At 49.4% G+C, this 17,589-nt stretch overlaps 1 protein-coding gene across 2 annotated transcripts in view; it reads left to right on the top strand.

Annotated features, from left to right (window-relative positions):
• Nucleotides 1-1,031: 1,031 nt before the first annotated feature.
• Nucleotides 1,032-17,589, top strand: part of MDGA2 (MAM domain containing glycosylphosphatidylinositol anchor 2) — a 409,007-nt gene continuing 392,449 nt past the window's right edge. For both annotated transcript variants that reach the window (XM_083514663.1, XM_083514662.1), the window contains exon 1: nucleotides 1,032-1,309. In XM_083514663.1, the coding sequence (XP_083370789.1) occupies nucleotides 1,237-1,309 (73 nt within the window). In that variant the 5' untranslated portion in view covers nucleotides 1,032-1,236. The remainder of the gene's footprint in view (nucleotides 1,310-17,589) is intronic.

Raw genomic sequence — 17,589 nt, 5'->3', positions numbered from 1 at the left:
GGAGAGCGTTCCGCTGTCTAACAGCTCTTAGTGTCAGAAAGTTCTTCCTGGCGTTTAGTTAGCCGTGTCCATTAAGAACATAAATTGAGCCTGCTGGATCAGGCCAGTGGCCCGTCTAGCCCAGCAATCCGGTTCTCACGATGGCCAACCAGATGATGCGCATAAGCAAGCCCTGAGCGCAAGAGCCTCTCTCTCTTCCTGCAGCCTCCAGCAACGGGCATTCAGAAGAACTGCTCCCTCCAACTGTGCCATTCTGGCTGGTAGCCATCGAGGGCCGGCTCCTCCGCCAATTTCTGTTTGCCTCTTTTAAAGCCTCCAAGTCGGTGGCTGCCGCTGTCCGTCCCCCCCCCCCCACGAGGAGGGGGCATTTCCACGCTTTAGCTATGCGCTGCGTGAAGGAGCTCTTTCCATCCCTCTCGACTCTCCCCAGGAGACGGGTCGGCGCGCCCTAGCCAAAGATGTCCAAGCAGACGTGAGCGAGATCCCTGCACCCAACCGCTTGCCGACGAAGCGTGCGGTGCTGCCCGCAAGCCGGCGAGCTTCCCACAGGCCAGGAGGAGGGAAGGAAGGAGGAGGTGCGCGGAGGCTGGGCAAGCAGGAGGCAGGCAGGCGCGGCGCCTCCCATTCCGCGGCGCTCGCGAGGAGGAGAAGCGAGAGGCGGCGGCACGAGCGGTCCCAGCGGCTGTGGCGGCGGTAGCGGCGGCGCGCGGTTGACGCGGCCGGCTCGGGGCTGCCTTGTCGGCTGGCGGCTCGGAGCACGTAGCGCCCAACGTGACCGCGGCGCGCAAGCCCCGCAGCTGCTGCCAGGCGCGCATCCTGCCTTTCCCAGCCCGGGCCCGCCGCTGCAGGAGGAGGAGGAGGAGGAGAGAGCCAGCCGCCCGCAGGCCCGGGAGTGCGCCGGGGGCGCTCCCGCCATGGCTGCGCCCTGTTCCGCCGCCGCCGAGCCGCTGCCGCCGGCCCCGCCGCAGCAGAGTGCGCCGCGCAAGGACGCCGCGATCTAGCCGGGGCTCGGAGCCTCCGCCGCCGCCGCGCGTCGCCTCCTGCCCGGGGGGCGCCTCCTTTCCGCCGCCGCCTCCTGCCGCTGCCTCCCTCTCCATCCTCGTCCTCGCCCTCCTCCATCCTCGGGAGCCGCGAGCGGGCCGTGGCGGAGCGAGCGAGCGAGCGGGGCGCGCCTCCTCCTGCTCCCGGTCCCCTCCGCCCGGATATGTGGCTGCCGCTGCTCCCGCCGCCGCCAAGATGGATTTAGCCTACGGGGCCGTGTGGCTGCTCGCCGTGCTGCTGGAGGGCATCTCCGGGCAAGGCGTCTACGGTGAGTGCCGGCCACCGGCTCGCTACTGCTCTCTCTCTCTCTCTCTCCCCCCACCGGAGGGGAAAAAAAGCCCACCTCCCGCGTCGTGGTGACCTTGCAAGCATGGAGAGCCTTCTCTTCGCACCCCCGACCTTCCGGGGCTCAAAAAGCAGCTCTTTCGCACTCCCCCACCCCCAAATCTCAACCGAACGAGGCTCGAACTCGGGTCTTGGCTCAGGCGACCGGATTGCTGCCCCCCACCTCCCCGCCGGTCCGGGAAGCGAGGGAGAGGGGAGGGGGACCCGCTCTGCGCCACCGAGGAACGGTGGAGGGGGCTGGCACCCCAGGGAGAGGGACCGTTTGAAGGGAGCTGACTTTGGGGTGGGGAGGGAGGAACGGGAGATTTGTCGGTGGGCAAAGGAAGGAAGGAGAGGAAGCCCCAGGCTCTCTCCTCTTCTTCCTCCAGCTGCAAATGCAGCCGGAGGCACATCTGGGCACCGGGCAATGCCCGGGAGGACTCGGTCCGTCTCTGACTCGCTCCGTCCACCGCTCCATCCTCCCAGCTCCGGGCTTTCTGGAGCTCCGTGTTGCCTAGGTTGGCCGGGCTCTCCTGGGCGCGTAAATGGCCCCCTCTGTTCTCTCGCTGGCCCCCGCTCCCCTTCTCCACGCAGCTGTCTAAATACCAGCTGCAAAGAACTCGGGAAAGAGAAGGAGGCTCGTTTGCCTCATCCCTCGCCACCTCCCCCCGAAAGATGCGATGCCAGCCACGGTCTGCTTGCACATGGGAGGGGGAATCTTTCCACCTCTGGGCTCGGTTTGGGAGCCTCCAGGGGGTCTTGCATTGGTGGGCAGGAGGCCCTGGTGATGGGCGCCCGGAGAGGCTGGTGGGTGCAATCCGAGGCTGCAGAGACAGGCAGGCATGTGCGGAGATGTCAGCAGAGCCCACAGAGAGTCTTGGAGGCTGAAAAAGACTTCTCTCTCTCTCTCTCTCTCTCTCTCTCTCTCTCTCTCTCTCTCTCTCTCTCTCTCTCTCCCCCCCCCCCTTTCCTGAACTCCTCTCCGCCCTGCTTCCCGGTGAGCGGAGGTTAGGAGAGGTTTTGACAGGCTGCAAACTTTCCCGCATCTATTTCTGGGGGTGGCCTTTCAGATCTCTTTTTTTTGCGGGGGGAAGCTTCCCTGTAGAAGGTTTTTGGTGTGTGTGCGTGCGCCCGCGTGTGCGCGCGTGTTGGAAGGATGCTAAAAATAACCCTCTATTAAATCTCCCCAACCCCCGGTGTTGTGGAGGTGGAAATTAACTCGGGTTGGCAGCCAGGGGGAGATGGAGTTTAACCCTCTGGAAGCAGCCGAGAGCGGGCGGCATCTTCAGCGTGGCACATTTACGCGCACACAGCGCTGCCCGGCTCCAATGGCCGCGGTGCCCGGTTTGGAGGAGGAGGAGGAGGAGGAGGAGACGGCGGTGGGCGCCGCTTGTGCCATGCAAATCTCCGGCTGACGTTGGCAGAGCGAGGGGGCGGCGGGGGAGTGAAGATTCATTCACTCCCCAGGCAGGCAGGCAGGCAGGCAGCTTGCTTCTCCTTCTCTGCGGCAATTGTGTGTGTATGTGTGTGTAAAAAAACCCCCTGCTCCTCTCCAGAATCAGCCTCCTCCTGCTGCACAGGAAAGAGACAAGGCTCGGTGCTTCTGTATCGAACCCCTTTCTCCCCCTGGAAATAACTGCTCCCCCTTTCTTTTTTTGCTTTGGTAGGGGTGGGGGTAGTTTTGCATTTTCCTTCTGAATTTCTCTCATTCATTCCATTTCCCTGGCAACAGCCTTCTGATGTGGGGAATGCCGAACCCAGAGAGAGGCCAAACCTTCCCCGCGTCTCTTCTCTCCAGCTAGTGATGACACACACACACACACACACACACACACACACACACACAGGGAAGAGATGGATTTCATGCCTCTTTGAAGAGCATCCTCTCTGGAAAGGGGGCTAGGCTGGGCAGGGCTGGCTCTGGGCCAGAGAGGCAGGCCCCTTGGCTTCCCCTGGTACCTGGATGGCCATTTGGTAAGGATGAGTGGTGTCTCTTGGGCCCTGGGAATTTTGCCTCTTGTGTGGCTTTCCCGCGATCAAACCAGGTTCTAGCTGTTTGAGGAGGCCTGTTCCTGGGGAGAAAAAAACCCCAAATGAATTCCTCTCCTCTCGTGTGCTTGATAGTATCCCCCATACACTTCCTCCAATTTCCTTCCTAGCTGAACACTCAAAAAAATATTGCATGCAGAGAATGTGTGTTGCTGAAGTTCTGTGCTAGTTTCATAATATTTCCTTTGGGGGGCAAATGCATGAGATTTTCACCCCTGAACAGAGCACTCTAATGGCACTTGGACTTGTGTTTGGTTATATTCAATTTATAATGATCCCCCAACCATCTGTTGATGTCCCTGCCTGATTTTGTGACTCCTGCAGATCTGAGTTTTGATGGCAGGTGGTGTTATTTGGCACCATGGTTGCACACACACACACATATATATATATATATATATATATATATGCAGGTTTTGGTGTCCTCGGGTGTCTTCCCGTGTAAAAGTTGGGGTGTCTAGGCGACGTTTCGACGAGGTCTCACTCGTCATCTTCAGGCTGGTGCTTTCGGCTTCTTGTTACAGGAACAGAGCGGGATCTCAGTGTTTGAGTTCCTATAAATACTGTAGAGGGGTGTGGTGTATTGCCTCAAAAGTTCTGGGCAGAGGGGAAGTTCCCAGGCTAGTGTTCTTTTCTTCTTTTGTTCCTTAATTACTTGAGGGATATCTTGAGTGATTTCTTGAGTGATATTCTGAGTACCACTTAGGTGGGTCATTAGGTGTGGATTAGTTGCTAAAGCCTTCGTGTCTTGACCTCTTGAATTTGTGAAGAGTTTTTCTGGGAAGATGGCTGTACTGCACTTAGTTGTGCTTTGGCTTGGCTTCGTGTATAGGGGCGAGCTGTGGTTTTTTGCCCTGTGCCAGCCAGATCTGTGTAGGGATTGCAGGGGGGTGCAGCATCCGGAGGTGCCACTATGGTTTGGTTACTGGATGGTGTCTGTAATTTATCTGTGGAGAGGGTCTGGGTTTGGGTCTGGTGTGGTTGATTGGTGGTGGCGTTCTGTGTGCCTCACATAAGACAGACACACACACCAACAAACTCCACAAACTAGAGAGACGCCAGAAGCCCAGCCACCCTCCACAACAACCCATGAAACAAACAGTACATAACATATCAGACAGGATCCTCACCTCAACTGAAACCAAAGTACTCTCCAAAGGTTTCAACTTTGCAGTTACCCCGAGACGCATCCCCACGGAAAACATCATATGCGGAGTCGAAGCTAGCCTAACCAAAATCAACCCAGATGAAGCCAATAAAATCAGACTTGAAGTCACCAACATCCTCTGCTCCAGCAAACCACCCAGAAGCAATTTACACAAAGAAGAACAGAAAGCACTCACCAACCTGAGGAAAGACAACAACATAATCATTCTCCCAGCAGACAAAGGTAATGCCACTGTTGTGATGAACACATCGGACTACCAAGCAAAACTATCAAATCTACTCCAAGACCCTACCTACCAACCTATAAAAACAGATCCCACCACCTATCTGGAAAAAACCACCAAATCCAAAATAAAAGCCTCTCCTATCAGTGAAGAAATCCAGCTAAGAATCATCCCCAGAGAAAAATCATCCAGATGCCCCAAACTCTACGGCCTCCCCAAGATACACAAAGAAGGAACACCACTCAGACCAATAGTCAGCTCCATAGGCTCACCTCTACAAAATCTCGCTAAATTTCTCGCTAAGCAACTTCAGCCCTATGCAGAATCCATCTCTTCACACGTTACAAACTCCTTCCAGTTCATAGAAACAATAAAGAAGCAAAACCTACATCCCGATGACCTACTTGTGAGCTTCGATGTTGTATCTCTCTTCACACAAGTGCCCATTAATGAAGCCTTGACAGCCATTCAAAACAAATACAATCCCCCCGAATACATCCTGGACCTGACCAACCACTGCCTAACCAACACGTACTTCATCCACAATGGACAAAGATACAAACAGATAGAAGGAGCACCTATGGGATCACCCCTCTCACCGGTCATCGCAAATCTGTACATGGAACACTTTGAAACCAATGCTTTAGACAAGTCAGAACACAAACCCAAACTTTGGCTCAGATATGTTGACGACACCTTTGTAATTTGGCCACACGGGAAAGAAAAACTAGATAGCTTCCTCACACATCTCAACAGCCTACACCCCAAAATACAATTCACTATGGAAATAGAAGCCAACAACCAGCTTCCCTTCCTTGACGTCCTAATCTACAAAAAACCGGATGGCTCCCTAGGACACACTATCTACCGGAAAAAAACACACACCAACCGCTACTTACATGCTCAATCACACCACCACCCTGCACAAATAAACTCCGTAGCCAAGACCCTCATCTCCAGAACCAAACGCCTGGCTGACAAAGACCACTTGACAACTGAGTTACAGAATCTCTCAAATGTGTTAATCGCCAATGGATACCAGCAAAACAGGGTTACGAAGCTAATCCAAAAAGAAACACCCCCCAAAAACCAAGACACAGAAGAAAACAATGGCATGGCCCTCCTTCCTTATATCAAGGGCACTACAGATAAAATTAGCAAAATCCTCCATAAACACAATATCAAAACAGCCTTTTGCACCAACCAAAAAATAGCCAATATCCTCAGAAACCCCAAAGATAAAATCCAGTTGGAAAACCAAGGGGTCTATGAAATACCCTGCAAAGTCTGCCCAGCCACGTACATTGGACAAACAAACAGACGAATAAATGCACGTATCGCAGAACACAAGAATGCCGTCAAAAAAGAAGAAAAATCTTCCTCTCTTTTCCAACACATGAAAGAAACAGGACACGAAATTAATTTTGCAGATTCCAAATTGCTCTTTAACATGGAACATCACCACAAGAGAATAATCATGGAAGCCATCGAGATAGAGAAACACCCTCACAACATGAACAAGCGTGACGACACGTCCCGCCTGCCAGACATCTGGAAATTAGCCCTCCCCACAAAAACCGACACCAGATCCAGAGGCACACAGAACGCCACCACCAATCAACCACACCAGACCCAAACCCAGACCCTCTCCACAGATAAATTACAGACACCATCCAGTAACCAAACCATAGTGGCACCTCCGGATGCTGCACCCCCCTGCAATCCCTACACAGATCTGGCTGGCACAGGGCAAAAAACCACAGCTCGCCCCTATACACGAAGCCAAGCCAAAGCACAACTAAGTGCAGTACAGCCATCTTCCCAGAAAAACTCTTCACAAATTCAAGAGGTCAAGACACGAAGGCTTTAGCAACTAATCCACACCTAATGACCCACCTAAGTGGTACTCAGAATATCACTCAAGAAATCACTCAAGATATCCCTCAAGTAATTAAGGAACAAAAGAAGAAAAGAACACTAGCCTGGGAACTTCCCCTCTGCCCAGAACTTTTGAGGCAATACACCACACCCCTCTACAGTATTTATAGGAACTCAAACACTGAGATCCCGCTCTGTTCCAGTAACAAGAAGCCGAAAGCACCAGCCTGAAGATGACGAGTGAGACCTCGTCGAAACGTCGCCTAGACACCCCAACTTTTACACGGGAAGACACCCGAGGACACCAAAACCTGCATTCCTGTACCCGTGAAAATCTACGAAAACATATATATATATATATATATATGAAAAAAAAATAACCTTCTTTGTGTGAGTGTGCATTACTAAAGGTTCTTCTCGGAGGACAGGATGTTCATTCAATCTAGTGCGTGTGTGTTTCTTTTCTCACAAAGACAGCATGTTATATGTGGGCAGGAAGAAACAGGCCGCCGTCAGTCTTGGTGGCTCTGAGGTGTGGGATTCCTGGAGTCGGGCACAGAGCGATGAGCGTGATTGGCATAACCCTTCCCCGCTGCCGTTTTGCTCAACGCCGGGTGAGCTGTGCTCTGGTGATGAGAGCGCATGGATGTGGCAGCCGACACACAGCTCTCCCCTGGCAAATGGTGTGCGATTCTACTCACACTCCCCATTCGGAGTTGGTTGAGGAATTTCATCTGCAGGTTTTGGGTGCGAGTCTGCATCTAGAGACGGTTGGCAGGACTTAGTCGGCAATACCCCAACCCTCCCGTCAATTCCTGTTGAAAAGGATTCTTTTTTTTATAAAAAAGCAGATAAATAATTGCCTTGCCCTCCATGCTTTTGAGGTTCCTTTATCTCCTTTTTTTTTTGGCTATTGCACACAGCTGGAATCTGTTTGGTTTTTTTTGTGTGTTTGGTGTGTGCAGACTGCCCTAAGGATTCTTTCTTGTGGGTTTACCTTTGCTTTGGCATTTGTGATGTTCCTGCATCAACCGGTTGGATTTTTGCACATCCTCCGTTGGCCACCTGGAATCACCTGCCCCAGTGGGGGCTGGGAAATGGAGCCTTTGTGAACCCCGCAGTGCTGTGGATACCCAGGTAGGCTGTTGGGTGGCTTAGCAGGGTGCTCAGATCCAGGTCATTTCTGATTTTAAGACGCCCCTTCTGTGGAAGATGGGGCCGTCCATGTAGTATTGTCCAAAATGCCTAGTTCAGCAAAAGCAAGTCTAGTTGAATTATTTCAATGTTTTGTGCTCACCACCTTCTCCTTGAGCAGCAGGGGCCTCTAGGGGGCAGTCTTTCACAGGGTCAGTTTCCTAATGATGAGACCGTTCCTGGAGAGTTAACAGTTTCTTTTGCTGTACCTGTTTGCTTCAGGAAAAACGCATGCCATGCTGGAGAGGGAAGGCAAGAGCTGGCTTTTTAAGCAATGACAGTTGTTCCCCCAAACCTTGGAGTTTTCACAGTCAAAGCTCCTTCTTGAATTGTGTGGGGTGGGGGGGGGGCACGACAACACTCCCAGGCATCTCCTGTTTGGTATCTCTGGATTCCTAACCTGTAAACAGCTTCCTATTAAACCTCACCAAAATAGGCAGAACTTGTTCACAGCTAGTAGCCACCAGCTATCAAGGGCCAGCAACGCTCATCTAAGCAACCATCTTCCAGCCATTGGCAGCGGTTCTCAAACTATTTTCTCTGGGCTCACACTGATTTTTTAAATTGGTATTGATATTGGTATGAATATTGATGCTTTTATTGATATTGATAGATATTGATTATTGGGTGTACTTCTTACACATTGGAGAACCAAAAGAAAGAACTCCCTTTATAGTACAGAACACAGCTACTTTATAATATGATCATGGGACCTCCCCGGAAAGTATAAAATAATGCAGCTACATAAGAACAGGAATCATTCCCAAAATATAAGTATAAATGAGCCTCTTGCGTATGGGCCTCAATGAGAGGGGTGAGCTTGCACAATCACTTGATGCTCTCATTTTGCAAAGATACCCAGTGCTTTTTTCTATAAAAAATAATGTTTAGGGGTACTCTCATTTTCCTACTCATATTGAAATACTGCCCCTCAATGAGGTCAAACTTAGATTCACAAAATGTTTAGGGGTATGTGTACCCCTGCGTACCCTCAGGAAAAAAGCACTGAAGATATCTATCTCTGTTCTGCAAAAAACTAAAACAAAACTATACAATACTATACTTCACTGAAAGGTTTAGAAGCTTCTTTGATTGTCCTTGAATCTTCCTGCCACACTAGCCTTCCTCGCCTGGCACACTAGTGCGCTGCACCACACCCCTCGAGAACCACTGCTTTAAGGTGTCCCCTTTAGCTACTGGCCAAGGCTAAGCAAACACCTTGAAGAAACGCCATCTCCTTACTCGGGAATTGTAATGTATGTATATTTATTTACAATGTCAAAAGCACATGTGTAAACTAGCTGACACACACAAAATCTCAGGTATACGCCCTGTACGCATTGGGGATTGCAGAGTTTCTGCTGTGGTGTTATTCTGAGAGCTCAGTAAGGCAGCAAGATGTGCTTTTGGGCGTTTTCTCTTTTAAATCAGAACCAGTGAAGGTGGTCAAGGTCCTGTGTGAGTGTCTGGAGGTGGTTGGAGGATGGATGGTGGCTAACAGATTGAGGTTGAATCCTGACAAGACAGAAGTACTATTTTGGGGGGACAAGGGGCAGGCGGGTGTGGGGGACTCCCTGGTCCTGAATGGGGTAACTGTGCCCCTGAAGGACCAGGTGCGCAGCCTGGGAGTCATTTTGGACTCACAGCTGTCCATGGAGGCACAGGTCAATTCTGTGTCCAGAGCGGCTGTCTACCAGCTCCACCTGGTATGCAGGATGAGACCCTACCTGCCTGTGGACTGTCTTGCCAGAGTGGTGCATGCTCTAGTTATCTCTCGCTTGGACTATTGCAATGCGCTGTATGTGGGGCTACCTTTGAAGGTGACCCGGAAACTGCAATTAATCCAGAATGTGGCAGCTCAACTGGTGACTGGGAGCAGCCACTGAGACCACATAACACCGGTCCTGAAAAACCTACATTGGCTCCCAGTACGTTTCCGAGCACAATTCAAAGTGTTGGTGCTGACCTTGAAAGCCCTAAATGGCCTTGGTCCAGTCTACCTGAAGGAGCGTCTCCACCCCCATCGTTCTGCCTGGACACTGAGGTCCAGCTCCGAGGGCCTTCTGGTGGTTCCCTCACTGCAAGAAACCAAGTTACAGGGAACCAGGCAGAGGGCCTTCTTGGTGGTGGCCCCTGCCCTGTGGAAAGCCCTCCCACCAGATGTCAAAGAGAAAAACAACTACCTGACATTTAGAAGACATCTGAAGGCAGTCCTGTTTAGGGAAGCTTTTAATGTTTAATAGACTATTGTATTTTAATATTCTGTTGGAAGCTGCCCAGAGTGGCTGGGGAAACCCAGCCAGATGGGCGGGGTATAAGTAATAAATTATTATTATTATTCCCATTGCTATGACTAGGCTGGCGTCATCTGCCACTAACCAACAGCAGATGTACGTTGGAAAGTTTGCCTGTGCACAGAGAGTATATTCAGCAGGTCCTGTTTGCAGGTATCCCACAACCATCTCATTGGTCACTGTGAGAACAGGGTGCTGGGTTGCAGGAGCCAATGGCTGGGTATATCAGGGTCTCCTTATGTTCTTATGGGCACACTCTTATGGCCTTTGGAAACAAGGGTCAACAGCTCAAACAGAGGGCATTCAGCAGCTTTGAGAGTGCCCTTCCCTTGCTTCCTCTAAAGCAGCTTTTCCAGCATGTTGCTCTCCTGTTGCTTTGAAGCGTCGGCTGAGCCTGATGGAAGTTGCAGTCCAAATCATTTGGAGAGGAACTACTTGGGGACAGCTGATCTCCAAGTTTTCATTGCTTATCTGCATTGCCAGAGAGCCTTTAAATCTCAGCAAAACGTGTCTGATGGATTTATTATTATTATTAAAAAAATAACAGTTACCGGTAATAATCTAAAATCTTGACACAAGTATGAATATGATGATTAATATTTTGCCAGGGCTAAGAAGGCTCAATCAAGGATTTTGCTCTGCAAATAGGTAGAAGAAAGGTAATTAATTTCCGTCTCGGAGATGCTTCAGTTCAGTGGGTTCAGAAGCTAGCGGCAATTTTTAAAATGTATAATCAATCTCCTGCAGCCCTGGACAGAGTTCACAGAGACCTAGTGCAATTGTCCAGTTTTACAGGGATTCACCTAGACCTTCAAAGCATTATGTTCCCCCTCTTGTGGAACTCAAAATATCATGCAGAGAGTTCCCAGGGTGGTCTCCCATCCCACCATTGGCCAGACCAAGTCCTGCTTATCTTTGATGACTGAGTAAGAGGTAACATTATAGAAGTTTATAAAAAATATTCATGGCATGGAGAGAGTAGAGAGAGGAAAGTTTTCCTCCCGCTCTCACAACACTACAACTTGTGGACATCAAATGAAGTTGAATATTGGAAGATTCTGGACACATAAATGGAAGTATGTCTCTATTCAGTGCAGAGTTAGACTATGAAACTGCCCTCCACCAACCTAGATGGCCAAATTCATGGAGGAAAAAGCCATTGATGGTTACTAGCCATGATGGCTATACTCTGCCTCTGTGATCAGAGGCAGCAATGCTTCTGAACACCTGTTGCTGGAAACCACAGGAAAGGAGAATGTTTTTGTGCTTGAACATCTGGTTGGCCCCTGTGAGACCAGAATGCTGGACTAGATGGCCTGATCCAGCAGGATCCTCTTATGTTCCACTCATGTACAGGCTGTTCCAGGAATCTTTTCTTTGATTAAATTTAGCTACAGAAAAAAGAATGGCAGAACTCTCCCTGAACCAGCCTTCTGCAACCTGATATCCTCCAGAGGTTTGGGACTGCATCTCACAACCATCCCAGCCTACATGGTTGTATCATGCTGGGGCCGGTGGAAATTGCACTCTGCAGCATCTGCAGGACAAGATGGTTGGGAGAGAGACGCATAGCCTTGGCTACTTCAGGACCTTGGAGAGTCCTTGTGGTGTGGCCTCTCCCAACAGGCTCTGAAGGCTTCTTTGTCATTCTGCAAAACTGGTAAGGGCAGACAGACTTGGTTGGGGAGCTGATTGAGCCTCCTCGTCCAAAGAGGTGCCACTTCCAGGCTCAGAGCCAGACTCCTCCCTGGGGAGTTTCCCCTCTAGACAGACTGTAGGACCCACCACATTTCTGTGATTGTAAGTTGTTTCAAACTACCGTATTTTTCGCTCTATAACACGCACCCGACCATAACACGCACGTAGTTTTTAGAGGAGGAAAATCCGTAGGCATGCCACCCGTAGGCATTTCCTCCATAACACGCACAGACATTTCCCCTTACTTTCTAGGACGAAAAAAGTGAGTGTTGTGGTGGAAAAAATACGGTATTCTTGACATTGTGTTTTAATTGTTGTAACCTGCTATGGGACCTTAAGGTGCAAAGCCTAAGAGCTGAACCTGACATTTGTCCCTATTGAAATCCATTTTGTTGGCTTGGGGCCTGTTCTCTAATCTGATAAGGTCCAATCTGACCTCGGTCCAGTATACCTGAAGGAGCGTCTCCACCCCCATCGTTCTGCCCAGACACTGAGGTCCAGCGCTGAGGGCCTTCTGGTGGTTCCCTCCCTGTGAGAAGCCAAGTTACAGGGAACCAGGCAGAGGGCCTTCTCGGTGGTGGCACCCACCTTGTGGAACGCCCTCCCACCAGATGTCAAAGAGAAGAACAACTACCAGACTTTTAGAAGACATCTGAAGGCAGCCCTGTTAAGGGACACTTTTAATGTTTAACAGACCACTGTATTTTAATACTTTGTTGGAAGCCGCCCAGAGTGGCTGGGGAAACCCAGCCAGATAAATGATAAATTATTATTATTATTTTTAATTCTGAGTCTGTCTTCTGCAGCATTAGCTACCCCTCCCAGTTTGGTGTCATCTGCAAATTGGATGAACACTCCCTCAATTCCTTCATACAAGTCATTCATAAAGTCTTTGAACAACAACAGACCCAGGACAGAACCTTGTGGCACCCCACTTGGCACTTTTTCCAGGATGACAGGAACCATTAATGAGTCATCTTTGGTTTCATTCTGCCAACCAGCTACTAATCCACCTAACAGTTACCTCGTTCAACCCATATTTTACCACCTTCCTTGCAAGAATATCATGAGGGACTTTTTCAAAAGCCTTACTGAAATCAAGATAAGCTATGTCCACAACATTCCCCTGATCCACCAAGTTCCATCAAACTTAATTCCATCAAAAAAAGAAATGAGGTTTGTTTGACATGACTTATTTTTGAGAACCCCGTGTTGGGTCTTCGTAATCGCAGATCACAGATGATATATGCTGTTGGAAGATCCAAGATAATTTTTTCTACCTGTCTCTCAAGAGTCCGCTTTCATAAAATGATTGACAATAGATTCAGGATGGAATCTTACTTCATTACTTACTGCATGAGTCAATGTCTTGCTGCCTGTTAGTCATGACGGCTACATTTATTTGCTATAGACCTAGACTGTCATTTATCCATCATGGTCACAGGGTGGTGTGCAATGTGCCTTTTGAGACAGCAATGAACAATGGAGCCTCCAGGCTCAGGGGTGGCCTACCATGAAATACTAGTTGCTGGAGACTGGGGTTGTCTTGTGACTCTGTTTGTGGCTGTGTTGGCTGGCTTCTATGTGAAACAGGGTTGTGACTCCGATTGACCCACTCTGGTCTGACCTAGAGGGCATGCCTGACGCTTAGGACATAAGAAGCAGGGTCAGCCCCTTGCAAGCGCTGTAGGAGTAGCAGAGGTCTGCACCCAATGAGCTTCTCCTACTGCCTTAGAATCATAGAATCATAGAATCCTAGAGTTGGAAGAGACCACAAGGGCCATCGAGTCCAACCCCCTGCCAAGCAGGAAACACCATCAGAGCACTCCTGACATATGGTTGTCAAGCCTCTGCTTAAAGACCTCCAAAGAAGGAGACTCCACCACACTCCTTGGCAGCAAATTCCACTGTCAAACAGCTCTTACTGTCAGGAAGTTCTTCCTAATGTTTAGGTGGAATCTTGTTTCTTGCAGTGTTGCTATGGATGGTGGGGCAGCTGTGCTGTTTACAACCAACTGCTCAGCACCCTCTATTTCATTTCAGCATCTCTTTGCTCGTTGAAGTCAATTGGGAAGACAACGTTGTCTTGGAGTTGTGCAAGGTTGCTAGGGTAGTTCTTGTCGGTTTTCCACAGACATCTGGTTGTCCACTGTGAGAACAGGTTGCTGGACCAGATGGGTCACTGGCCTGATCCAGCAGCCTCATATTATTGTCTTATGCTCTTATGAAATATGTGAAACCACAGCCAGTTTGTAGTAGAGTCTGTCGGCCACCATCAGTAGCCAGATCAAGGACAGTTCCTTCCCTGCTTTATGTTGATCTTAAGTTTCTCACTCTCCTTGTTCCCCCTTCTGCGGGCTCAGGGTCGGTTTCAACACAATCCCAATCTCATTTCCTTGATCTGCTGGAAGCGGGCACATCTCTGTGTGATACCATGTATTTCTGGTGATTGTAGGAAGCTGAAAGCATTTTCCAAAGCTCCTGGAAAGGTCGTACAAAAGGTCCTGTTAGCCTCTTTGTTTAGCATACTGACTTTATTTTCTTGGGGGGAGAGAACCCAACCTTAGAATTACCTCTTGTCAATCCCGACAGGAGTGGTTTTTAACTCTCCAGATGCAAATTAAATGGAGAACAAACACGAGTCTAATGTTGCTTAATAATAAGAGAAGCTCGGCTTTTTCCTTTTCCATGCTTTTATTCAAGAGGGGTGTCATGGGGCAATCATTTAAGTAAACCGAAAGGGAAGAGCACAGCATGGCAGCAAGGAGCCATTGTTACAGCAAGGAGGATAAAAAATGTGAGATCATTAACATAAGAAATATCAAGGAGATTGAGCTTTCAAAAGGACAATTCTCCCTTTTTTCTCGGAGGAGGAGGAAGAATAGCAAAAGTTCGCTCTTCAAGTCAAGTTCCGGAAAGCTGGTAAGAGTTTCCTGAGATTCTCAGAAGACTCAGGAGTCAAATTCTAGCTCTGCTGGAGTCTACTGAATTATAGAAGTCTAGTGTCCAGATCAAGGGAAGGCATAGTATTGCTCATTTCTGTCTTGATCCGACTCCACCTGGAGTGGTGTCCACCAGTTCTGGACACCAAAATTTAAGGCGGATACGGACAAGCTGGAAGGTGTGCAGAGGAGGGTGACCAATATGATCAAGGGTCCTGAAACTAAGCCTTATGAGGAACAGTCGAAGCATTTGGGTATATTTAGGCTGGGTAGGTGAGGCTGAGAAGCAGAGACTGGGCCCAAAGGTCACTCAGTGAACTTCATAGATGAGTGGGGAATTTGAACCCTGGCATCCCAGGTCTTCATCCAACACTCTCTAACCACTGCACGACATTGCCTCTTCCCATAATATTGTTATAGGGGAAATTCTTGTTTGGCTTTGGCTGCTCAACTCCCCAAGGGACTCTGAGTCCCCTAAGTCCATGATTGGTCAGAGAAGAAAGGATGGAGGCAGGATCCAGTGGGAAGCAAGGCAGATCTTTATTTTCCTGTTGCCACAGTGTCCCCCACCCCTCCTTGTAAACAGGTGAGAGACCCAGAACAAAGAGAGACACCTCTTTTAAGAGGCCCAGTATACCTGAAGGAGCGTCTCCACCCCCATCGTTCTGCCCGGATGCTGAGGTCCAGCGCCGAGGGCCTTCTGGAGGTTCCCTCATTGCGAGAAGCAAAGCTACAGGGAACCAGGCAGAGGGCCTTCTCGGTAGTGGCGCCCGCCCTGTGGAACGCCCTCCCATCAGATGTCAAAGCGATGAATAACTACCTGACATTTAGAAGACATCTTAAGGCAGCGCTGTTCAGGGAAGCTTTTAATCTGTGATATTATACTGTATTTTTTGTTTCTATGGAAGCCGCCCAGAGTGGCTGGGGAAACCCAGCCAGATGGGCGGGGTACAAATAATAAATTATTATTATTATTATTATTATTATTATTATTATTATTATTAAAGGTTAGCATTTTTGGCATGGAGAAGACAGACATCCCCTTTACAAACCAGAAATACATCAGACATAAGGTGGGGTCACAGTGGCTCAGGCAGGTCAAGGTGTGATATTCCTGAGGATTAACAGAGTTTACACAAAGCATCAACACTGGGCTGGAAGGAAGAGGAGGATCATTGATATGACAATCAGAAAGCCCAGCCGGACCTGGCGATCCCTCTATGCAGAGCATCTGGGCCATGGGTTGGCAAAGTAAGGTCCATGGGCCGGATCAGGCCCAATTGCCTTCTAAATCTGGCCTGCGGATGGTCTGGGAATTGCCACATTGAATCTGGTGCCGCGGAAGTGAGTCCCCACGCTGTGCCATGCTGGTTTAGCGCAGTGCATGTGCGGGCGGCTCAGTTCGGCTCATGGGCTGGTCAAATGACCTCCGTGGGCTGCTTCTGGCCCATGGGCCTTAGGATGCTGACCCCTGGTCTATGTGGATTCATGCAAGGGTAATTATGAAGGGCTCCTACAATGCAAAGAGGCCCACATGATCAACAAGTTTCAAAAGCAAGAATTATGCATTTATTCTATATTTGAGACTTCAGAATTTTCATAACAATATATACTTCTCCCAGATGACAGGTTGAGGAAAACGTCCCCTGGTTCTTTTCAATGGATTGTTTCCTTCCAAACCACATCATAAAATCTGGGAGTTGAGCAATCTGGCTGGGCGCTGCCTCCCAAACTGTTGTTGTTCTCTTTATTAACATACTGCTGTGTTTGATATCATAGTAATGGCACGTTTGTTGTTTATTAATGTGGTTGTGATTATTCTGAGCTGCTTTTAGCTCAGCATTTGTTGCTGGAAAAGCAGAATACAAATATTAAATCAAATCACGGAAGTTCAGGAGCAGCATAATAAATTGGTCCCAGGCAGAAAAAAATTCCTCCAGTGCTCTTGTCCCATGTGCCACAGAGGCTGAGCTCTGTATTTATAGCTCGTGTAATTCCAGAAAACTAGAGTGCTGATGGTACACTAAAGCCTACATAAAATAGCCAATAAAATCAAGGAAGCAAACGGATCCTTCACCGCATTGCTTATACTTCTCCCTCCTCACCACAATGTCTGAAAAAGGTTTTGTCTTCGGGGTAAACAAATTAGCAATCAATCGATCAATACGGAAAAGGGGATCTTGCCTTACTCCACCCATGGCTAGGCAGAGAAGGCACTCTCTGGTTTCTTTTTAAAATAAAAATGTTGCTAAAGGTAAAGGGACCCCTGACCATTAGGTCCAGTCGTGGCCAACTCTGGGGTTGCGGAGCTCATCTCGCTTTATTAGCCGAGGGAGCCGGCGTACAGTTTCCGGGTCATGTGGCCAGCAGGACTAAGCCGCTTCTGGCGAACCAGAGCAGCGCACGGAAACGCCGTTTAAATCCCCGCTGGAGCGGTACCTATTTATCTACTTGCACTTTGACGTGCTTTCAAACTGCTAGGTTGGCAGGAGCAGGGACTGAGCAACGGGAGCTCACCCCGTCGTGGGGATTCGAACTGCCGACCTTCTGATCGGCAAGTCCTAGGCTCTGTGGTTTAACCCACAGCGCCACCCGCGTCCCTTAAAAATGTTGCTAGGGAACATTAACTTTTTTTTAGGTCTTTGGACACATTTGGATTTTTGTGTGAGTGCCAGGCATGTCACCCATCTTGATCAGCCATGAGAGAAGGAAAGCAAGAATGAAAAAACACACACACACACACAGAGACACACACACACACACACACCTCTCTCTTTT

Source organism: Podarcis liolepis, assembly GCF_965112155.1.
Source record: "Podarcis liolepis genome assembly, chromosome: 1".
Taxonomy (NCBI): Eukaryota; Metazoa; Chordata; class Lepidosauria; order Squamata; family Lacertidae; genus Podarcis; species Podarcis liolepis.
Note: the sequence above shows the minus strand (reverse complement) of the source record. Positions and strands in the feature narration are given on the sequence as shown.